Raw genomic sequence first — 23,832 nt, forward strand, 5'->3', positions numbered from 1 at the left:
CCTGACTAACCACCCCCCCCTCCCGCGCGGGGCCCGCCCGACCGACCGACCCCCCCCAGGCCCGACCGACTGACCGACCCCCCACTTCCCCCGGTGACCGACCGACTAACCCCCGCCCGACTGACCGACCCCATGACCGACCCCCGGGCCCGCCCGACTGATCGACCCCTTCTTCCCACGACCGACCGACCCCGACTGACCGACCCCGGGCCCGCCCGACTGACCAACCCCCCTCTCCCCCTGGTGACCGAGCCCCCATGACCGACCTGCCTAACCAACCCCCTCCGCGCTGGGTCCGACCGACTGACCGACACCCCGTGACCAACCCCCTCCGCAACCAACCCCCGTGACCAACCAACCGACTCCCCCCTCCCCGGGCACGGCTGACTGACCACCACGACACCACTTACGGGCACAGCCACTGGCCAGCGCTGGCCCTGACCCTGACCCCAGCCCATCCGCTAGCCGGGGGCTGGCTGCCAGCCCTGCCCCCTCCCCTGGTGCAGCCCCTGGCGCCATGGCCCGGCTGAGGCGCAGAGCCTGCATTGCCCTCTTCCTCTTCACCCTCTTCATCTTCGGCACCATGATGGGCCTACGGACTCTGAAACCCTCTGACGGCTTCTCAGACCTGGCCCCAGGGCTGGAGCTGGCGCCCATCGCAGAGCGAGGGGAGAGGCGCTCTGTCTCCCATGAGGCCATCTCCCGGCCTCAGGCGGCTACCAGCAGTGACGCCAAGGCACCAACGCCACCCGTGTACTACGACCTGCACATCTTCTACTACATGTGGTACGGGAACACCCACTTCGAAGGAAAGTACCTGCACTGGGACCATGTCATGGTGCCACACTGGGACCCCAAGATATCTGCCAGCTACCCCAAAGGGCGGCACAGCCCCCCAGAGGACATTGGCTCTAGCTTCTACCCTGAGCTGGGACCTTACAGCTCCAGGGACCCTGAAGTGCTGGAGGAGCACATGAACCAGCTGAGAGCAGCAGCAATTGGTAAGGATGCCCTGACATATGTTTCATCATTGTCTCGTCAGTGCACGCTAACACTTTCCTAGATGTTGGGTACCAAACGAGGCCCCCGTCCTACAAGCTGACCTGTGCAGGTGAGTGTCTGCATCCATGCAGCACCCCAGCGAAGCCACTGCTGTTCCAGACGCAGACCTGCTTGCTGGAGCTGAGCATTAGACTTTAAATCCATCAGGGGTAAACACGGTAATATTTTTAAAATACTGGAAAAATAACTCAAACTGCTTTTACCCCAATTCAGAGAGGCTAGCATCACAACTTTCAGTGTTCAGGTGTATATATCTGAATTTTCATCCACGGTGAAGTTTCCTGACAAAGACTCAGTTGCTTTGTACCTTTAACCCATGGTGAAGGCCAGATGGTGACAAGGGGGTTAAGTTAACAAGGAGGTAAAGCACCAAGGTGGGAGAGGAGACATTGAGGGTGGTACAGGACAAAGCAGTTGCAGTAGGAATAATGGGAATAATTTAAAGGAAAATTTAGGCTGAATGTCAAGGAAAATGTACCTTTTAGTAAGTGTTTCTCCAAATACTTACCTGCATGGGATTGGCTCTGTCCAATATCTTCATCAACAACTTAGATATTGGAATAGAAAGTACGCTTATTAAGTTTGCAGATGATACCAAACTGGGGGGATTGCAACTGCTTTGGAGGACAGGGTCATAATTCAAAATGATCTGGACAAATTGGAGAAATGATCTGAGGTAAACAGGATGAAGTTTAACAAAGACAAATGCAAAGTGCTCCACTTAGGAAGGAACAATCAGCTTCACACATACAGAATGGGAAGAGACTGTCTAGGAAGGAGTACGGCAGAAAGGGATCTAGGGATTATAGTGGACCACAAGCTAAATATGAGTCAACAGTGTGATGCTGTTGCAAAAAAAGCAAACGTGATTCTGGGATGCATTAACAGGTGTGTTGTGACTAAGACACGAGAAGTCATTCTTCCGCTCTACTCTGCGCTCAACTGGAGTATTGTGTCCTGTTCCGGGCAGCGCATTTCAAGAAAGATGTGGAGAAATTGGAGAGGGTCCAGAGAAGAGCAACAAGAATGATTAACGGTCTAGAGAACATGACTATGAAGGAAGGCTGAAGGAATTGGGTTTGTTTAGTTTGGAAAAGAGAAGACTGAGAGGGGACATGATAGCAGTTTTCAGGTGTCTAAAAGGGTGTCATCAGAAGGAGGGGGAGAGCTTGTTCACCTTAGCCTCTAAGGATAGAACAAGAAGCAATGGGCTTAAACTGCAGCAAGGGAGGTTTAGGTTGGACATTAGGAAAAAGTTCCTAACTGTCAGGGTGGTTAAACACTGGAATAAACTGCCTAGGGAGGTTGTGGAATCTCCATCTCTGGAGATATTTAAGAGTAGGTTAGATAAATGTCTATCAGGGATGGTCTAGACAGTATTTGGTCCTGCCATGAGGGCAGGGGACTGGACTCGATGACCTCTCAAGGTTCCTTCCAGCCCTACAATTTATGAATCTACGCTTAATTTTACTCATGTGAGCACTCACAGTGAAGTTAAGGGGGCTGCTTGCATGTCTCAAGTTAAGCAGGTGAGTGTTTGCAGGACGGGGATGCATAGTTACAAACCCCAGGACATTAAAAGGGCCTTTGGCTGAGTGCAAGGATCTGAGAAACTTTCATTCTACAAACCAGAGTAAAACTTCTACACGAAGACTTAAAAAGCACTGGTTAAAACTGATCAAAAATGCAGCTTGTAGCAAAGCTATTCAAACTTGACTTTTAAAAATTGGCAAACTATGCCTTTTGCCTTCAAAAAAAAGGGAAAGAAAGTTGTTTAAGTCCGCTAGAAGGTGTTGCTGGAATGAAAATAGTACTGATAGGTTAGGTTTATTCTGTGCTTGCCTTAAAGGCTAAGTGTTTTCTTTTTAACTTGCATATTTTGCTGTGTAGCTTGCAAAGTGTAGTAGTTTAAATACAGCAGAGCAATTATGTACTGTATTGAACAGCCTCATGAGCACTGGTACCAAAGTGTATATTAGGAAGAGATCAGCTCATTCAAATTTCTGTGCGATACAGGATCACACAGGACAAGTGAATTCCAAAATTAAACAAATGCTGTAAATTGCCAAAGCTGACTCTTGAATGGGGCAAACATCCCAGCTCTCATGAGACTTTGATTCTAAGAGTTCAGGACCTTTTGGCTCCATTTCAGTGAGAATTGAGTGAGTCAGTTAATGACACCTTTATGTTATCATTAATCAAAGAGTGAGCAATAGGAAGTCAGTTTGTGCCAGTTCATCCTAATTTGGCCTGGTATTAAAGTGGCTTTGTTTGCCCAGGATTCAGTCTAATAGTTCTCCAGCCATCACCTGAGAAGCAGCTTGCTAGCTTGGGACTGTTAAGCACAAATGACATTTCAGCACCCCAGGCTGTGGACAGCTCCATTATTGCATTACAGGGACAAAAACCTCCTTTAAAGCCAGATGCTTTTCCTTTGAGAAAGGTCAAGGTGCAGTGTTGAGCAGTGTTTTGTCAATTAACCCTTTCCTTTCCAAATGCAGTGTCTTTGTGGTATAACAGGATTTAAAACACCTATGCTGCTGATCTTCCACATAACTAAACGGGAACCTATTATTAATACAGACTAGTGTCTTTCTACTATGCACTAGCTAAGGCACTTAAAATTGCTCCTCCTGTAGCACTCTGCCATGGATGGTGCTATTGAGAAGAGGATTGAGACTTTAACTTCATCCTGAGGAATTCTCAAGTTGTTACCCTGCTACTAATTATACCTAATGGTGCTGACATCCTGCAAATGCTTAAGGACAATTATAACCATCTCCCCGCACCTGGGTATCAAAACAGAGGAGCCAGGCTGGGTAGAGCTGGTGGTTCAGACCCTCCTATTTTAAGGGTTTCCTTCCTAAATCTGAGGTTTAGCTGCTTTGACAACTAAGCTTAGAGGGCTCCATGCAATTGTTAGACTGACTAGAAATAAGTTTGAGTTCTGGTGTTGCATGGGAGAGGCAGAAGGCAGGATTTAAATATCAATGCATTTGCTTGGTCCTGATCTCCTTCTGCAACTTCTTGCAGGAGTCCTGGTTTTGTCTTGGTACCCACCTGGCCTGGCAGATGACAATGGGGAGCCATCAGACAGTCTTGTGCCATTTATCCTGGATGCCGCACACAGATATGCCATAAAGGTAAGGCTGCTCTCTCTTGTTGTTTGAAGCTATTAAACTAATTGCTCAAATTAACCAGGAATTGCTGCTGTGCTTCTTCAGCAGGAGCCTGCTCTGCAGTCTCAGTTGCTTTGTATTATTTTTAACTGCTCATTATGGGAGGCAGTGGGGAGTCTTTATTTTGCAACAGCTGAGCACAAACTAGCATCACTTCATGAGAGGGATTTACAGCTTGTTCTCACAAATATTAAAACTAATTTGGGCAAAGCTACTATAAAAACCATTCTTGCACCGGCTCCCAGGGATAGGTTACATGCCCTATTATGATGGACCAGACCCGTAGTCTGTTTCCTGCAAGGGGGCTGCCGAGGCAGCTTCTGGGTGGACACTGTGACCTCTTCAAAGGGTCTGGGACTTACTGTCACCAGGAAAGCATGTACTGTAAGATTGTTGTCACCATGTCTCCATGATTTATTTTGAAGGTTGCTTTCCACATCCAGCCATACAAAGGGCGCGATGACCACACTGTGCATGAGAACATTAAATACATCATAGACAAGTAAGTGCTTGCCCTTCAGTAGCTGCCATAAGCACATATTTCAGGCCCAACTCTGTGCTGAGATATAGTGTGTCAGGCCAACCATATCTTACTTGCACTAAACTTCTTACTTAGCTCACATACAGAGCGAGCAAGTTATGTCACAGGGTGCTGTAGCAGAGAAGTTCAACAGCATCACACAAAGGCTTATAAATAGCCCTTTACCTATATGTGATCCTCAGCAACCCTTGTAAAGTGAGTATATTAGCCCCAGAGTCTGTCGAAAAGGCCATTGCCAGAGATGTTAACAAGAAAATAAGATTTAAATGCTGGGGGATAAAGAGCATTTCACTGTGGGTCACTAACTGGAATGCAGGCAAGCCAGGCAGTAAACCAAAAGCTATTCCCATCCACTGGTGGATCTCTCGCCAGTTTGTAAGTGGGCACATGTCCACGGGGCATTTATTGGCATGTCGATGGTGATCATGACTGCCATATGTCTCAAATATAAGTTAGTCTGACGGAGTCGCTCAGGGAATGCAACAAAGCTCTCCTGTTCCTCCAGCCATTCCCTCAGCGTGGTAAAGTGGGTCTGAAATGTTCATCAGTCCAGTGCAACATCCTCCCCTTTGTTGGTCTAACCATGGGCAATGCAGCTGAACCATTCTGGTAAACGGTGACACAGGGAGCATGCAAAGGCCTAAACTGAAACAACCAGGGCATGCAATTGAGCTGGGCTTCAGGCTGCATTTGCCTTGTAATGGGCATACTTGCCTGCTAGTCAGCATGGGGCTTGCTCCCCAGGCTCCTCTCACTCACTGAAATGGTCTGTGCTTTCTCTGTAGGTATGGAGCACATGTAGCTTTTTATAAGTACAAGACCAGTACAGGACGGAGCCTCCCATTATTTTACATTTATGATTCTTACCTGACACCCCCTGAATCCTGGGCCAACCTCTTCACCCAGTCAGGCTCTCACTCCCTCCGCAATACCCCGTACGATGCAGTGTTCATAGCACTGCTAGTGGAAGAAGGACACAAGCATGATATTCTTGCCGCAGGATATGATGGCATGTACACGTATTTTGCATCCAATGGCTTCTCTTTCGGCTCATCCCACCAGAACTGGAAAGTTATCAAAGCCTTCTGTGACTCAAACAACCTGATGTTCATTCCCAGCGTTGGCCCAGGCTACATTGATACTAGTATCCGCCCATGGAACAACCACAACACTCGCAACAGAGTCAATGGAAAATATTATGAAACGGCTCTGCAGGCTGCACTCATGGTGAGGCCGGAGATAGTCTCCATCACTTCCTTCAATGAGTGGCATGAAGGCACTCAGATCGAGAAAGCAGTGCCCAAGAAGACACTAACACGCCTGTATCTGGACTACCTGCCTCATCAGCCCAACATGTATCTGGAGCTGACCCGCAGGTGGGCAGAACACTTCAGCAAGGAGAAGGAGCAATGGCTGATGTGATTATTCTGCACAGGAAGCCTTCAGCCAGCCTGTCTTTGCTTTATGAAAAAGGTCACAATCAGTTGTGGGGTGCTTAAGGTGCAGTTGGGAAAAGCATCTTATGGGTCACAGTCTCTGGTCAGGGGTGGTGGGTTTGTTCAGTTGGCTCCAGCCCTAAGGCTGGTTTGAGCACTAACTCCACACTCACAGGAGGAAATGTTAGTGAACAGAGGGGTCTCTAAGCAGCAGTCTGGTCCATTGCCGCTGTGAGTTTGGTACAGATGTCCCTTTTTAAAGCCCTTCTGGAGCTGAACTGGCCTGTAAATGACCAGGCCAGGGAGGGAATGAGCAAGAGATCAGTTTTTCTTACAGTGCATATGTTCAGTGTGGTATTTTAGATATTAGCTGGGCTCCTACCCCCAGCATGCATTTTATCCTATGCCCTTCACCAGTTGCCTGCTGATTACACTCTACTAGCAGCTCTGACAGTGCACTTCCATTATTAGCTGATTAAAGCAAGGAGTTATTGTTCCTCAAAATTGTTTATTGTAGAAATAAAACCATACAGTTAACTACCCTTTGGGTGGTCTCAGTGAGCCACTGCATCCAAATAACTAAAAATAATTAGAGCTGGAATGTAACCTATTATGTGTATTGGCAACCAATGAACTGAAATGATCTGTACTAAATGTTTTTTTAGTGTTTCACATGTTCAAAACCTAGCCTTAACTTTGTTTTATCTCCTCTCTAGAATCAAATCAAATGCAGCCACTTGCAATAAAATGCACCTGCAAACAGTCATGTAACTTCCTTCTGGTAGGACACATCACTATAGAATAAATACTGTTTTTTGTAACTACAGTACATGCAGGCCCTTCTAAATTTGTTGTTTTAAGAACTTGTCTTTTTATCAATAAAGTGAGATGTGGCAGCTTTAGATTGGAGTTAGTGCACAAGGCTCTACCTTGTCACATTAATTATGCTTCATTTATACAAATTCTGACTTTTGCTGCACAGTTAAAGTACTAGTGGTTTCATTTTTCTCTGTTAAATGCTCTATCCAGCATATCACTCTAGGCAAAGAAAAGTATTAAAATCATAGCTGTGTAGGGCTGTAAGGGAGCTCAAGAGGTCATCTAGTCCTATGGTTCTGGCCCCCATTTTAATGGGAGTGCCAGGGCTGGTATTAGACTCGCTGGGGCCCAAGGGCTTCAGCCCTGGATGGAGGGTGAGCATTTAGTCTGAGCCTCTATTCTGGTGTTCATAAGACATTTCCATACAGCTTGCAGGCATTTCACTCTTGCAACTGTTCCTTTTAATTTCTATTTAATTAGCTTCCTCATTTTTGGGTAGTTCCCCCTACAAGTTAAACTTAATCACATTATAGTTGCTATTACTAAGAGGTTCAGCTATATTCATATCTTGAATCAAATCCTGTGTTCCACTGAAGCCTAAATCAATGTAGGTTCCAGGACTAGCTGCTCCAAGGATCAGTCATTTATGGTGTCTAGAAATTTCATCTCTACAGCCTGTCCTGAGGCGACATGTACCCAGTCAGAGGGTAGTTGGAGCTCCCATTATTATTTTTTTTATAACGTCTGCACGTTGCACAGTCACCGGCACCAGCCTGCTCCCACGATCAGTGGTGTGTTCCTACTTCTACACTCTTACTTGTCAAGCATGGAATTTCTATCCAAAGAGATTCTATGGTAGAGTTTGACTCATTTACAGTTTTTTGTATGAATCTGTGTTTTCTTTCACAACCTACTGTTTGTATAGATTTTGTACCCTGGTATTACCATGTCCCATTGAATATCATCATTTCAGTACATTTCTATGATGCCTATTATATGAATATCCTATTTAATACTAGGTACTCAAATACACCCATCTCTGTATTTAAACTCTTGAAGCTCATAGAGCCTCTGCTTATTACCTTTGATAGGCCTTACCAGGTGTAACTCCTCCTGTCCCTTCTCCTTGCAATTCTGTCCCTCCATACTTGCACTATTATTTTATATTCCTGCACAGCACTTTGTCCATATTTCCACTTTAATGACCTGACAATCAAAAACGAATCTTATATAAAGAGCTCCTGATGCAAAGTTCTGTGCATGGTAACACCCCATTTAGTGCAAGAGTGGAATAAGCGAAAACCTATCCCCATAGTTGTGTCTCACTCACAATAGCATCTGGGTTCTAAAGCCCTCGTTCATCTTTTTCAAGATTTGGTAAGAGTCCAGCTGCTCCATGCCTTGCTGCATGATGGGCCTTGTTTAGCAGGGTAGTTGCTAGTCAAACCCTCATCTCTACAAAGAGAGACTGTAGGCTGCACAGAGGTTAGTCTTAGAAAGATGAAAAGCCACCACCTCCAAAGGTAACTGTGTATGTACAAAATTCACACTTTAATGGCACTAACACAAACATTGCAGAGATCCAAACACCTTAAATCTAAGCATTTATAACAGAGAATTGTTTCAAAAACAAACGGTTTGGTCACAAGTTTTTAAACACTAGTAAATATCCTCATGAACAGATTAATTTCATTTTAGTGTTCCCAGAAGAATAAATACTGGCTCAGACCCTTTTGGCCTTCTCCTGTTGTTCTAACAATCTCACTGAATTAAGATTTATAAAAACTACAGACTGATCCTTGTCTGCGGGTCAGCTAAGTAAAGAAAGCAACAACTTCATGGGTTATGAAAGGAACAGTTCATGCGGGACTCAAAAGACTGCACTTTAGGGTCTGTCTTTTCTCCTTTTACAAGGAAAAAAAAGGAATAATTTAGTCTAGTATCAGGATTAGCAACCATCACTTAAAAGTAAAACTTAGATGACTTGCAAAAGGGATGCTTTTCTGATAACTAAAAAGCAGCTGAAAGGTTTCTCCTATTTGGCACCATTAGAAATATCAGGTCTAGACTCACTACTTTTTGCTGGAGAACAGTAAGATTATGGCATCATGAGAAACTGATTACACCAAAATAAAAAGCCATTTTCCTTTCAGTTGCTCTGCTATTTAAGTCAAACAGACAGGTGGAAGAAGGATTCTCTCTACTAAAGGAGAGAAAGCTCACTCCTGCAAAACAAAGCAAGAGGAGACTGTGCATTCCTGATATTTTTAAGTAAAACAGAAGAAACCTTAAAAAAAAACAACACACCACACACTGTGGTGTGTTTTTAAGTCAAAGCAGCAATTGGTTGCCTTTAAATCTGAATCAAACCAAGTGCTGTACACAGGTATTTCAGTAAAACACTATCCTCTGTCCCTTGCCAGAGGCAGCGGTTTGCCAAGATATCGCAAATAGACATTTATTTCAAAACCTAGTAAACCCCATTGCACAAGGCAAATGATCCCTTGTATGGTAATCAGGGATATTACACTTGCACAAGGAGGTCAGAAGTACTTGGTTTGTTTCTTACCATGCACAGCAGACCAAATCCCCATTACACACAATGGATGGAGACCCAGGGTGAGACATGAGGACTGATACAACCATTGACCTTATTAAACAAGGCCATGGACCCTGGCTTCCTGAAGAGGCGGGCACATGGTGCCCAGTTTTACCGACTGCACAGCTTCCAGAGTTTGGTATCTCACGAACAAGAAGGTTCTGATGTCAAGCCATATTTCTTCCCCAGGATTTCAACTGTCGGTGTCAGTGCACTATGGAAATAAAGGCAAGTGGAGTGGTGACTAGAAAGGAGTTCCCATTTGCAGGACTCGGGTCCACAGTTTTGTATTTTGCAGTTAAGGGAAAATATGAGAACCAGCTAAGCAAGGTCATCTTCAGCCCAGCAGTGAAAGAGAGGGGGATACTATGAACTAGCAAGTTATATCCTGCTGAACCCAGTATCTGTTGATTTTCAGCATCTCTGGGCAGGCTCATTAGGCAGGAGATAGAGAATGCTGCACTTTGACAACATTAGACACTAACCACTGTAGGGAAATGGGCAAACCCAGCCCCATGTTTTAACTGTCAATTGCATTTTGTTTGATTTAAAGTGAAAGCTGCAGCTATGGTCAGCAAAGAGCGCTTACCAGCCAGGCCGAATAACGGTATATTTCCCAGATACAGACAAGTCGACCACAGTTGACCCTAGACGACACTCTGGACTCTGGATATCTCCAATTGCACCTCCATCAATGACCAAGGATAACTGAGGCCAAAGGTCTTGGAATTCCTGAGGCAAGAAGGGAAAATTGGGTTCAGCCAACCAAACTTTTGAGGGGTTTTTGTTTTAGTTTTTAAATAGATGCCACAAGTGAAGCTCTGTAGGACTCCAGTGTCAGGGAAGACATTCCTTTCTCTGAGCTTCTGATCTGAACATGCCATAGACAGCGGAACACAAACTCTCACTATTTTAGGAGCTACAAGTGCCCTCTAAGGATTCTCAGGTTCAGGACCATTTGCTGCATAATCATGTCTAGTAAAGTACACAGGAAGCCTTTAAACTCTGCCCTTCCGCAGTCTTTAGGGAGACTCCCAGCCCAGCAGCGGGGATCTGTAGTCTATCATGAAGGGGGTTTGTAGCAGAAATAGCACGGTTCAGGATGAGGAACAACCACCGTGGGAAAGGCCCTTGGGCTTACTGTACAAGCAGGTTAGTAGCTTCTCCCCACTCCTACCTCAGCAGTTCTCCCCAGTGACGAAACCAGCCTTACCGAGACGGTCAGTGTGCTCTCCCGAGTACTGATGTTAGCACTCGTTAAAGCCAGTGGTCCTGAGCAAGCCTGTGCCACCTCCCTAATAAAAGCGTGATTTGGAATACGAACGCCAACCAACTACAAGAGAAGAGAGTTGGGTTTATATGCAACAGCCAAAGAGAGGATGCATTTACAGGCAATAGTCACAGAGCTACAGGTCAATACATATCACATTACGTGTAGGAAGCCCTGTTGACTTAAAGAAGTGTGGTCCGACTGGCAGCCTGAGGGCTGGATTTGGCCCACATAATGATTCCATCTAGCTGCTGCCCCGGCCACTTAACAATTTTCAGTTGTGCTGGGACATGCCCTGATGCCAGGGCAGGGCATAACCCAGACAGTGCAGGGGGAGCTGGTACCACTCAGCCCCACAGGCCCCCAGTGGAAAGCCCATAAGGGCTCTAGCTTCCCCCCTCCTGCAGGAGGCTTGGGAAAGTACCAGGGCCTCCAGTTTCCTGCCAGTCCACAGTGCCAGGTCTCTGGCAGGGGCTCTCCCATTGGGAGGTACTAAGGGCGCCCCAGCCTGTTACCTCCTGTGCGGTTGGTGGGTCCCTGGCCACTGGGCTGCAATGCCGCTGTCTCAGGCATGGCTGGAAGGGGAGGTAGTGGCTGCTGGGTCTCTACAGCCCCCGAGTCAGCTAAGTGGGGGGCTGGGCCTGCTGTCCCTGCCTCCCTATGGTCAGTGCAGCTGGCATCTCCCACTCCAAGGAAGGGTGAGGGGGAATCTCTTTACTGCTGCACTGGCCCAAGGGTCTGAGCACACACACTGAGTACAGCGAATCCACTGCCAGTCTCCTCCCTGAGATGGGGGTATGGAAGGGGGCCCGCATACCATTTCAAAACTGTCTGGGGGCACATCTGCCTTGATATGTCACTGAAGTTCAACTTCTGATCTTTGGACTGTCAGGGAGGGAACTAAGCCAGGGGTCTGAACTATGGACAGTCTGTGGCCCTACTGAGGGAGTTTCTCAGCTGGACAGCAACACCCTCAGCTGCTGCTTCCAATGTTCTGTTACAAATATTGATGTGGACATTGGGAGTCAAGTGCTAGAAACTTTTTCCAGTTTTATTACTTCTTAACTCCCATTAACTACCTTAATGGTACATTCTAAATCCGTTAAAACAAGTGACCTGATTCTAGAATCTGGAATTCTATTTCTGGATGTGGCCCACAGTATAAAGTTTGGACAACCAAAAAGGAAGGATCAGTCTTTCTACCAGCTTCATAAGCTGTCTTGAGGGAAGCACCCAGCACATCAAAAACTATGAGCTATATCACATTCAGACAGGTGACAAATATATCCCTCTTGGCTCCTATTCGTTATTGACAGGGCAGGACCTAGCCTCAAGAAGATGTCAATCAATGCTGAATGCCGTGAACACCCAACAAACGCCAGTGGGAAGGCCAAGGAACTACACACAAAGGAGAAGATTGCCACCTATCAAATAGCAGAGGTGTGTGTCATGTCCCAAAGACTTACCGACGTGAAAGGGTTCAGGTCTTTATTGAGTCCTTCTGAGCGTTGCAATACCAGGGTCACAGGTCCTGGGAGGAGGTCCCGGAGCAGCTCTTCTGGCACATTGACATGACAGTACCTATAAAGTACGTTGAGATGTAACTGCTGTAAGATACAGTCACAAGAGACTAACCATCACTGGGAGTGCTGCCACGCTCCCAGCTACTGCCACTCCCTCCCCTGAATTTTTACATTTTTGCTATTGCACAGTTGAGGCAGGTAGCAAAATGCAACAAAAACAGGCTGGCCCTCCCTGACCAAAGCACCACTCAGTGAGAATTTTAGCAGTCCCAGGCCCTTCTCTGAGGGAATTTCCCTTCCCTGGGCTCTCTAGGTACATCTGTCCCCGTTTCAATATACGGCACAAGGTACCTGCTCTACTGTAAACTTGTGCTGGACACAGACTTGAGATGTTTAGAGAGAGGACACAACTTAAAATCTATATTGCAAACTCATCTTTTTCCCCAATGTCACCAACACGTTAGAATAGGGGTCGGAAACCTTTCAGAAGTGACGGGCCGAGTCTTCATTTATTCACTCTAATTTAAGGTTTCACGTGCCAGTAATAACTTTAATGTTTTCAGGTCTCTTTCTACAAGTCTATAATATATAACTAAACTATTGTTGTATGTAAAGTAAATAAGGTTTTTAAAATGTTTAAGAAGCTTCACTTAAAAAATTAAATTAAAATGCAGAGCCCCTGGGACCCGTGGCCAGGACCTGGGCAGCGTGAGTGCCACTGAACATCAGCTTGCGTGGCGCCTTCGGCCCACGTGCCATGGGTCGCCTACCCCTTGGTTAGATATTAAAACTGAATTCTGAGCATTCCATGTACGTTTGTGATTGAAGCTGCCTGCATTTCTCTCAGCACAAACCATGATGTCACATTAATCCAATTCACTTTTGCTTTTGTTATACACCTCATGAAAACAAAGCCACCTGTAGCTACCTGGACAGTGCTCAAGGGCTGCAAAGGAAAACTTGCTTAAAAACAGCTTCCCACTGCGCTGCTCACAGGGCCTGTTATTGCTGGCGGTTTCACAAAAGCTATTTATAAAGCTCAAGTGACCCTGCAGTGCCCGGAGGCTCGGGTCCCGGCCCGGCACATGCTCACCTGTAAATATGCTCCACCTCTCCCAGGCAGATCGCCAGCGGCTTGCCCCCGTTGCGCCCCTTCAGGCTGTAGATCTTCCGAACCGCCGGGGAACTCTGGGCCAGACACGCGACCCCGTAGACGGTGTCGGTCGGGACCGCTACCAGGCCGCCCTCCCGCAGCGCGGCCACGGCGGCAGCGAGCGCCTCCTGCCAGCCTGCCGGGCAGCCACAGCGTTGGATCGCGGGGGGCGCCGGCTCCGCCCCGGCCCACCTCCGGCCCCGGGGGGTCCCGGGCCGGCGCTCGCCCGCCTTTGCCGCGGGTGCAGCTGGGCGCCGCGGAGCCACCGAGCGGATGCGGATCCAGTGAAGGCACCGCCCGGCCCAGGCTCCCGCCGCTCTGCGGAGACGCGCCCCGCCCAGGCCGCGATAACACGCCGGGCCCCCGACCCCCCTCCCCGGCCCCCCGCCGGCCCCCCCCCGGCCCCCGACACACCCAGGCCCGGCCCCCGGCCCCCGCCCCCCCCCCCTGCCCCGCCCCCCCGCCTGGCCCGGCCCGGCCCCGACTCGACTCACCCCGCGGGTCGCGCTGCGCCGCGCTGCGCCCGGGCCCGGGCCGCGGCAGCGGGCGGTGAAGGCTCCGCAGCCCCCCGGCCCATCCCGGCCCCGCGCCCCCCAGGGTCCCAGCCAGCGCGGCCCCGCGCGCACCCAGCATGGAAGGAACTTCCGCAAGAGCCGCGATGACGTTATTCCGGTCACGCCCCTTTTAAAGAGACAGGCCCTCTCCTGGACAGGACTCCTGGGTTCTCCCCCTGGATCTGGGAGGGGGGGCTGGGAGCCAGGACTCCTGTGTTCTCTCCGTGGCTCTGGAAGGGGGGGCTGGTGGCTTGGAGCGGGAGCCGGGACTCCTGGGTTCTCTCCCTGGATCTGGGAGTGGGGGCTGGGAGCCAGGACTCCTGGGTTCTCTCCCTGGCTCTGGGAGGGGGCGCTGGGAGCCAGGACTCCTGGGTTCTCTCCCTGGATCTGGGAGTGGGGGCTGGGAGCCAGGACTCCTGGGTTCTCTCCCTGGCTCTGGGAGGGGGGGCTGGGAGCCAGGACTCCTGGGTTCTCTCCCTGGCTCTGGGAGGGGAGTGGGGCCTAGTAAAACACAGATGGGCACTGAATTTAGAATGACCCTGGTGCTTTATGGCAATAAAATTCTTGCAGAAGAAACTCAATGGAATTTACTTATTGCATCTGCATCAGAGAGCCATAGGATCTGTGCCAACCCCCAGCTTTTCAACAGTCCCTCAGAGGAATCCTTTCAGTGTGCCAGACCCCCAGGAGGTCTCACTCTCTTTGGGGTAGGCCACGAGGCCTCACTGCCTTCGAGTCTGACTGCCTGGACTCCAGCACTCCTGCTTCACACCATGAGCTCTGCCCAGCAAGTCAACTGAGACAGACTCCTGGTCAGAACCTTTACACTCTTCAGGGACCAATGCACCTCAGCAAGTATTTGCAGTGACCTCTGGCTGCCTTTCCAAAATGGAGTAGGCTTTATTAGTCAACTGGAACACATCACTGGCAAATCCTTGGGTTAGCCGAGAGAAGCCAAGATGAAGACATAGTCCATTCTGGCCAAGGCAGTGCAATCAGCCAGCTAAGCTGCTTTGGAATCCATTTCAGCTTTCTCCCTGGACCTTGTCTCTGTGTCTTTCAGTCCCAGGTGAGAGCCCTGTGTCTCACCAAAGGCCAGTTTTTGTCCTAGCCTCTCGTCAGTTTTTGGCCCCGTTCTCCTCTAGACCCATGCTGCGATCATGTGTTCTGCTTGCCGTAGTGTCTCAGGGATGTGTCTATGGTTGCACAGTGGGGGCTCCCCTTGTCTTTCCAGACCCTCCACTGATATGGGTCAGTTTCAGCCAGTCTTTTAATGACCCAATTGTACCAACCCAGACAGTTAGTGACACACACACTCCTCACGTCTCCTGCTCTGCCCCAAGAGCACCTTTTTAACCTCTTTGCATCCACTGGATTGCAAGCTCTAGTCAAGTAAGTCACGGCCCAGCACATCATTCATACAACTATTACAGAACATTCCAGGTGGTCTCAGCATGTGAGGCAGGTGAATGAATTGTTCTTTGCACCCTGTGCTGTTCATACAAGAGGAAACAGAGCGGGTAGACAGCCATGGAGATACACTATCCCCTTACCATGCCAAAGGGTTCGCCGTGGGATGGCAGTGCAGGTTGGGGGTGGGGCGCAACACCCCAGAGTGTAGTTCTTGTCTACTCTGCTAGACCTGCATTCCCCAGCCCACTCTCTGGTTAACACCCATCCCTGGCTCTGGTTTCCACAGTGCTTGATTTGCACAGCTGAGTGCTGCCTTTTTCTAGTGAATGCACCGAGCCACCATGCCTCTCAGATCTGCTTTTTCTGAAGCTCTTGAGAAGCTAATATGTAGTTCCAGCCTCTTTTTTCCCTGCCCTGGTAAGTCCAAACATTAAGCCACCTTTGCTTAGTGCACTTCCCAATCTCTCTTGTCATTATACAAGTACAGAAATCATTCAGCATGATCCAAAGGGTCCTGTGACAGCACCATTTAATCTCATGGGACCAGTCACAAAAGTCCTTCCTTGCTTGACCGAGTGACTGTTGTCCCAGACTGGCGCAGTACTGCCTGCTGTCTTTGGAGAGGACACATCAAGGCGGGTGCCACTTTCTCTTCTGGCACCCACCATAGGGACCTTCGATTTTACTACAGCAAAGAACAAAGACCTGTAGGAGATAATTTAGCAAAGCCTGAATGAAGGAAAGCAAAAAACAGATTTCTTACAAAGACTAGAGTTCTGCTTGAAGCCTTAAGAACAAGATATAATTAGAGGTGTGGCCTGTTTAGAAATGGAACAAGCTGAGGTTTCAAGGAAAACAGGTGGTAGCAATTGGCTCAGAGAGGCTAAAGAGATTAGTTCTCATTTTCTAGTTAACAGGACCTGCTCCAGCACCACCCTGGGATTTTAATTTGTGATTGGGAGCAGGGGAGAGAAACCCCTTATAACTGATTTTTTTCTTCAGTGTTACTGATCCACTCCAAGAACTTGGTAATATTGGATGTCATCTCCCACACCCAACTGTCCTGATCCTAAGATTAAAACAATCTGCTCTCAACTCTAGCTTGGCAATGGATGCAGAGGAAGCTATGAAACAGGATACTGAGCAGTCCCCAGACACTGAGTCACTGGTTTGTACGGCTGTATGAATGGGTCTGGTTTATGGCATGAGGAGATGGAGGCTGGCGGTAGGGATGAGGTTAGGTTTACATGTAAGAATAATTCAGATTTCTATGTGCTGTTTGTCTCTAGACTTTGTCAAAGCCATAAAGCAGCATTTTAACATGGACTCAAAGAAAGAGACTGAGCTGGCTCAAGCTCACCACCATGCTTGAGTTAAGGGGTTGTGTGTAGACACAATTCAGGTTAGAGGCAACACTTGAATTAACTCAGTGGTGAGGACAAGCCCTGTGCATGGCTCAGCTGCTGCCCTCTCCAGAGGGTTTATTGCAACACTGATTCAATTTTCATGTTCAAGACCAAGTGTAATTAATGTAACTGCTCCAGTCCTGTGGATTTTACAGGAAGACTTCTGGGCACTGTAGGTAGTTGCCAGGGAGATTCCCACTGGTACTGATGCTGTTTGCCAGGCCTGGTGCAGATTGCAAGACCCTCACTGGCTCTGGATGACAGAGAGACCAGAGGGGTCCCTAGTTACTCTTCCCCAGGCCCTGGAGAACGTATTGTGATGACTCATCTCCTCTCCTCTGTAGGTTGAAGGTGTGAGAACCCTGTTACGATCCCTTGAGGTCCGGCAGCAGCGCCTCCTGGCAAACATTGCCAGCTGTGACGAGCTGATGGCAGAGATCACCAGTCTTCAGGCCGCTCTCTGTGTTGAGTATTGTGATCTTCCCCACTTTCCTTGCAGCAGCAGGGCCATGACAAGGTTTCTGTAAAGGGGGCCAACAAGGGCTTTTCCTTTAACATCACACAACTGGTCTGCTCAAGATGGAGCAACTCCTGTAGGGTGCCCTGGTTTCCACAGGCTGCATCACCACATGAATGGCAAGACTGGGGTGGGTAGGTGGGTGTTGCTCCATTTTTTTTTTTTTTCAATTACTAAGTTCATTAGAAAATGTTATGAGCTCTGGAAAGCAGCATCTTGACCCTAGTGCTGTGAGGTCTATAGCATCCTTAAATTGTGTTAAAGCCCTCCTGGGAGTTATTGGACTGATGCATGTGTGTTTTTATTTGCTAGGCACCTGCCAGAACAGAGGGCAGCTCCTTGCCTGTGCAAGAGGAGAACAAGCATTCCTGAAATGCTTAATGAGCAGCTCACCTGAGGGCTATTGATGGAGGAAGCCACAACAACTCTCCTGGGCTGTTCCCTGCAAAATATACTTGCCCTCTATTCCCTGAACTCTTTACATGTGTTTGGTGTGGTGTAAGTGCATATTGCTGCGACCTGCACTCCCAATCTCATTGTCTAGAAATAAATGACACAACTGTTTGCTGTAACTCTGAAAAAGCTGCAGCCTGTCACAAGTTAATGCCTGAGGAAAAGAAACAGTCTGACAAACCCAGCTCCGATCAGTGCACAGGAGCAGTTGCACTGCAGAGGCTGCATCTCACCCTTTGTCCTGCTGATCTGTGTCCTTCATCCCCTCATAACCTTCAGCAGAGGATGGCTCCAGCTTGTAAATTCCTTTCCCCTCATTCCTAGGTATGGTCCTATCTGTATTTTGAATGGGGGAGGATTATTACCGTGGAGCAGTGATGCCTTTGACAGCAGGTCAAACAACTGCTGCTCCATGGATCAGGCTTCTTTTGGGGATGGAGGAGATGCAGAAGCCCAGCAGCTTCTGGTTCCTGTGTCCTAGCTGCCCTGGTTTGACACTAGCCATTTCACTTTAGGAGTTTGAGGGAGCTGCTGCCAGGACCAATATGCTTTGATTTACTTCAGTCTGAGACTGGGTGAAAGAGGGTCCCTAAAATAGTCCTGGAAGAATTGACCCACTTGGAGCCTCATACTGCCCCTCAAGAGTTATGCTCCTGGAAAGGCAGGGCCATGGCTCTGGCTGGAGTGAGATGAACCTTGAGTGTGGCAGCTGGTGTGCTCTGACCACTGCTTTGTACCTAAAGTGTGATCATCTCCCAGGCCTTGTCCTCCCCCATCTGTTTGTTGTATCCAGCTATTTTCTCATCATCCTGGACTTGGTCCCTGTCCTGAAGAGCTTGATTCTCTCTTCAGTTTGTGTGTCAAGCACAATGGGGTCTCAATCCTGGAGCAGAGTTCCTTCATGCTCCCATAACACAAATCCTAGACCACTGCCAGTAGAAGAGGGCAGAATGCAGTCAGCCCAGCTGCGTGGGAGAGACTTACCCAAACACTTCAGACCTAAATTATTAGGGGCTTTAGGACCCCCTGGGGGCCTTAAATTGGCTCACCAGGAACTTGTTCAGAGGCCAGCAGCCATTACTGATTCCCCTACCTCTAAAGCAAATAGGTGCCCTCTTTTGGCAGCTTCTGGATCATTTTTGAGAGGCCACTCACTGTGAATGAGCCAGGCTCTCACCTATTTGAGGCTTTTCATTAACATGCAATGCCCTTATCCCTGGGTCACTGCCTGCAGTCACTGCTAGCTGACAGTTACAAAGGGGTGGCAGGCTAGGCAGCAGCATGGTACAACGGTTAGGGCACTAGCCTATGACTGAGGAGACCTGGGTTGAAGTCCATGCACCACCACAGACTTCCTGGGTAGCCTTCAGCAAGTCCCAGCCTCTCTACCTGTCAAATTACAAGCACCTCCCCAGGGTGGTGGGAGCTCAGCTGCTACAGAAATGGACATATAGAATAAGTACATAAGATAGATAATGCCAAGGCTGGGCAAAGAAGCCTTTCCTACTCTTTCTTCCTCAATCCTTACTAACAGCCCGTGGTCTAGAGCAGGGGTGGGTGAACTAGGGCCTGCGGGCTGCATCTGACCCGCCAGCCGGTTTAAGTTGGCCCTCGAGCTCCAGTGCTCCGGTCAGGGAGCAGGGCTGGGGGCCACTCGATGCAGCTCGCGGAAGCAGCCGTGTGGTCCCATTCCTATGTGCTCCAATGGGAGCTGCAGGGGCAGCGCCTGCGGATGGGGCAGCCTGCAGAGCCACCTGGCCGCACCTCCATGTAGGAGCCAGAGAAGGGACATGCCGCTGCTTCCGGGAGTTGCTTGAGGTATGTGCTGCCCGGAGCCTGCACCCCTGCCCCAGCCTTGATCCCCCTCCCACGCTCCAAACCCCTTGATCCCAGCCCAGAGCACCCTCCTGCACACCAACCCCCCAGCCGGAGCCTGCACCACTTCCTGCACGCCAACCCCCTGCCCCAGCCCTGATCCCCCTCCCACCCTCGAAACCCCTCAGTCCCAGGCCAGAGCACCCTCCTGCACACCAACCCCCCAGCCGGAGCCTGCACCACTTCCTGCACGCCAACCCCCTGCCCCAGCCCTGATCCCCCTCCCACCCTCGAAACCCCTCAGTCCCAGCCCAGAGCACCCTCCTGCACACCAACCCCCCAGCCGGAGCCTGCACCACTTCCTGCACGCCAACCCCCTGCCCCAGCCCTGATCCCCCTCTCACCCTGCAAACCCCTCAGTCCCAGCCCAGAGCACCCTCTTATACCCCAAACTCCTCATCCCCAGCCAGAGCCCTCACTCTCCTGTCACAGTCCCCTCCCACACCCTGAACTCCTCATTTCTGGCCCCACCCCAGAGCCCTCACCCCCTCCCACCGCCAATGTTGTGAGCATTCATGGCCTGCCATATTATTTCTATTCCCAGATGTGGCCCTCGGACCAAAAAGTTTGCCCACCCCTGGTCTGGATCCTCTTATGTACCTGAAATTCTAAGAAAGGAAATTTCATTTTCCAAGCTCAATTTGTTTAAAATTCTTTGTGCCATAGCTGGTTGTGTAGCGGCCAATCCATTCTCCTTATCACTTGCCTCTTGTTCTACTTTTATTGCCACTTAGGTAAGCACCTTTAACCAGTAATACTAACATGAGTGCCCTACCGAACAATTCTATTTTACCTTCCCCATTCCTTCTGCAGTTTCAAATGGATGAAGATATTCATTCCTCAATTCCTGGAAGGTGGGAGTGTGCACTGCTGAACAACTGCTGCATTTCAGGGGTGAATGAAGTGTCCGTGAGGTACTTTGGGGTCTTTGGACAAACACTGTCCCTTAGGATTATTTTGGGGGGAAATACAGCATAAGTATTTACAACAGCCAGTCTTACTCCTTTGCATGCCTCAAACTATTCCACCGTTCCACATGCCGGAAAGTACCTTTATGGACATGAAGGTCCTGGATCCAAAAACTTTAGTATGGGGGCAGGAGGGGCCGCGGAGAAATCCAATTGCATAGGAAAACTATTCTCTCTCAAACTCCAAAGTCTCAGTGCCCTGTTCTGATGGAAAGGAGAGCAGAGTGCTCAGACTCACATTCCAAAGAAACTGATCAATCCCTTGAGGAATGACTCCAGTACCACAATGTTTAAATAAGCATTTAATTAGGATTCCATTAGTATTAATATTGCTTTCAATTCCAAAAAATGTTAATTTCCCACTTCTTAGCAGATATTTCAAAGTACAATATTAACTTTATACAAAATGAGCAATTAAGCAAACACCATTATTTCACATTTTACATTCTTCAAAAATACAAATTCATATTTACTCTTTTTGGGTTTTGGAGATGCTCTTCCTTTGGAAGTACTGTACCTGTAACTAACATCTTCATGTTGCTCAATGCAAGTACATTTGTTCCCATGTTTCATAGTTAAATAAATTCCTTTAATACCATACACACACACACACTTGAGAAATTGATGTGTTTGTTTTTTAAAATCATCTCCAAGACCATTGCCCGGCTCCCAGTACGTGTAAAACACAAGCAGTAAATAAACATCCTAAACTTTTCCTAGATTTGCTGGTCTGAAGATTATGCAGCGATCAAAGCTGAAGCAAATGCTCACCAACTAACCAGCAGCTACCTGCCCTCCTAACTGATGCGAGTCTGTGTAAATAAAGCAAAATGTCAGCTATTATTTTCTCTTCAAAATAAGGGTCAAGTGAATAGCTTCACTTTATAAGCAGGTGGAAGGACACAAAGCTACAGAGCAAGGAAACCTCTGACTGCCAGCTACTGTAGCTACGATACTGCAAACACACCCTTGATTTTGCTGAAAAAGATCATATGAAAAAATTTATTGTAAGAAAAAGTAGAAACTGCATTTAGTTGAGAAAGTGTACACTGCATAATGAACCAAATTTTGGCCAGCTTGCACACCATCAAAAGCATGGTGTGGGATTTTTAAACTAGTTCCAAGAACACACACATTTAGACTATGTATGCTACTACATAAATATCCAGTTTAGTTTGCATTTCTCAGTGCAGACACAGAATCCAACTTCTAGGACATATGATTTATATCAAGACAAGATGCAAAAAAGTTAAAAGTTCAGCCCTGTCCATGAGTATTGACTACAGTAACATTTATAAAAACTTGACATTGTTTCCAAAATATATTGAGGAAAAAGACAATTAAAAACAATGCAATCAGAAATGTGTTGTGTTCAAGGGATGGTTATTTTTGCCTCAAAGTCCAATTGACTCTATTAACTGCTCTGCCCAGCTAGCTCATATTGGTAAATACTCCGCACTTTGCTCTTTTCATTCATACACCTCAGAGCATTTACAAAGGTGAACAAGCATCACTCTCCTCATTTTATGGATGAGGGAACTGAGGCATAGAGCGGTTAAGTGACTTGCCCATGGTCACACAGCCAGTCAGTGGCAGAGTCGCGACTAGATTACCTGGCTCCCAGTCCACTGCCCTATACAATGGACTGTGCTGCCTCCCATTTCAGTTGCCACCTGCATAATATTGTCCATAAGAGACTAGTTTTTCCATCTCCTATGAGCTCCAAGGCCAATTACACCTTAACAAACTAACAGTGGCCCCCGCCCTCAAGCAGTTCCAGACCCTCAGGCCAGCCATGAGTTCATTTGCCAATGCTTACTTCTAACTGGTACAGGAAGAGTATTGTAAACAGGTTAACAATGTTGCTGCAGTTGCAAAAACAATATTTGATGATTCTGCTGGAGAGTTATTCTCAGCAAAGTAAGGCAGATAACATGACATCGAAAATGATTGTGAAGACAAACTCTAAAAGGTGCAACATGCCGGTCTCGGAACAGTTTGTCACGTCTGTTCATGTTCATTCTGAAATAAGATTGAGGGGGGACATACAGATGAACACAACAAATAAAAACAACCTATTACTTCTAACAGAAGTGACAAGCAGCTTATCAGAAAGCTTGAGAGGACAGGGCTGCTAAAGCACTGTGCTCTCAGTGGAAGTTTTGCATAGATTGGACATTTGCTAAGGATGCATAATTTTGTGTGTGTATAGACAGGGTAGGGTGATAGGTCACAGAGCTAGTTACTACACAAATTCAGTTAGACAGACATAGACCAAACACATGGGACAATGATCTTTAGCGACAAGTATTGCACCAGGATAAGTGCTCATCTTCGCACACCCCTGTTAACTTTTAATCAGAGCAAAAATAAACTTTCTGAAAGTATATACAAAAGAAATTGCAGCAATTGGGTTAAAGATAAAATAACCTAAAGTGCATTTTAGATACTGGTTTGAGGTTCTGCAAACTAGTCTTTCTGGACACAGTCAGCATTACAGAAGTCCCCAATTTGTACATTGTTCTATGTAATTCAGTACCAGCCCTGAACAAATGCTGACTTTCTGTCCCTAGCAGCCTCTACCATCTACAAGCATGAAGAGTGAGTTCTCCTACCTGCAGCTGCATGTTCCGTCAGATCACTGGGGTTACTTACTTGGCCTTCCAGAACTACCAATGCTGGTATTTAGATCAGTTCTGTACTTAAGTTTTGTGTCCATCTAGAAGCCATAGGAACCAAGTAAACCTCCATTAGCCATCGAACAGTAAATGCTTAAACACAGAGCTATGTGGAGCAGTGCAGTTCTGCTATGAAGACTGATATGGAAAAGAATTCACAAATTGTATACATTGTACAGGGCATTCACAACAATCTCAGGGGCCTGACAGCGTATACTCTGGGAGTCTGATGTCAGACCTGGCATTTGCAGGTCCCAAAGGGTAGAAACTTTCCCTTCCGTTTGTCATACTGCTGTGAATTTATTGAGCCAGGGAAAAGCCTCCAGCTGGGGTCAGGGGCTCTGATGGGTCAGCTGTAACTGCAGACTGCACTTCCCTGCCAGGCA

The 23,832-nt window shown here is 47.9% G+C and overlaps 2 protein-coding genes and 1 long non-coding RNA gene across 5 annotated transcripts; 2 read left to right on the plus strand and 1 right to left on the minus strand.

Moving 5' to 3' along the window:
- The first annotated feature begins 319 nt into the window (after positions 1 to 319).
- On the plus strand, positions 320 to 7,120 carry MANEAL (mannosidase endo-alpha like). The gene is made up of 4 exons (XM_039511669.1): positions 320 to 1,001; positions 4,096 to 4,205; positions 4,667 to 4,743; positions 5,568 to 7,120. Exons 1-4 carry the CDS (start codon positions 518 to 520, stop codon positions 6,202 to 6,204), a joined length of 1,308 nt encoding a protein of 435 aa, XP_039367603.1. The 5' UTR covers positions 320 to 517; the 3' UTR covers positions 6,205 to 7,120.
- Positions 7,121 to 8,560: 1,440 nt separating this feature from the next.
- Positions 8,561 to 14,218, minus strand: YRDC (yrdC N6-threonylcarbamoyltransferase domain containing). The gene is made up of 6 exons (XM_039511670.1): positions 14,209 to 14,218; positions 13,523 to 13,718; positions 12,373 to 12,487; positions 10,850 to 10,969; positions 10,226 to 10,368; positions 8,561 to 9,850 (listed from the first exon to the last, which is right to left on the minus strand). Exons 1-6 carry the CDS (start codon positions 14,213 to 14,215, stop codon positions 9,781 to 9,783), a joined length of 651 nt encoding a protein of 216 aa, XP_039367604.1. The 5' UTR covers positions 14,216 to 14,218; the 3' UTR covers positions 8,561 to 9,780.
- Positions 14,219 to 15,190: 972 nt separating this feature from the next.
- LOC120389056 lies at positions 15,191 to 18,816 on the plus strand. Of its 3 annotated transcripts, none has more exons than XR_005590741.1 (4): positions 15,191 to 15,205; positions 16,552 to 16,717; positions 17,300 to 17,419; positions 17,785 to 18,816. It is a non-coding gene; the product is annotated as an uncharacterized LOC120389056 (long non-coding RNA). The 3 variants fall into 3 exon arrangements; XR_005590740.1 differs by lacking the exon at positions 15,191 to 15,205 and adding an exon at positions 15,952 to 15,966; XR_005590739.1 differs by lacking the exon at positions 15,191 to 15,205 and having other exon boundaries at positions 16,540 to 16,717.
- Positions 18,817 to 23,832: the final 5,016 nt, after the last annotated feature.

The sequence above is a fragment of the Mauremys reevesii genome, linkage group 23, assembly GCF_016161935.1.
Source record: "Mauremys reevesii isolate NIE-2019 linkage group 23, ASM1616193v1, whole genome shotgun sequence".
In the NCBI taxonomy this organism is placed as follows: domain Eukaryota; kingdom Metazoa; phylum Chordata; order Testudines; family Geoemydidae; genus Mauremys; species Mauremys reevesii.

Bases quoted from the DNA above. Each gene is read 5' to 3' on its own strand.
- MANEAL (XM_039511669.1), top strand. From the start codon at position 518: ATGGCCCGGCTGAGGCGCAGAGCCTGCATTGCCCTCTTCCTCTTCACC. The intron at 1,002-4,095 runs GTAAGGATGCCC...AACTTCTTGCAG, and splicing joins GCTGAGAGCAGCAGCAATTG to GAGTCCTGGTTTTGTCTTGG. The intron at 4,206-4,666 runs GTAAGGCTGCTC...TTTATTTTGAAG, and splicing joins CACACAGATATGCCATAAAG to GTTGCTTTCCACATCCAGCC.
- YRDC (XM_039511670.1), bottom strand. The intron at 10,970-12,372 runs GTAAGTCTTTGG...CTTCTCTTGTAG, and splicing joins ACCTGAACCCTTTCACGTCG to TTGGTTGGCGTTCGTATTCC. The intron at 10,369-10,849 runs GTAAGGCTGGTT...TTCTTGCCTCAG, and splicing joins AGAGCACACTGACCGTCTCG to GAATTCCAAGACCTTTGGCC.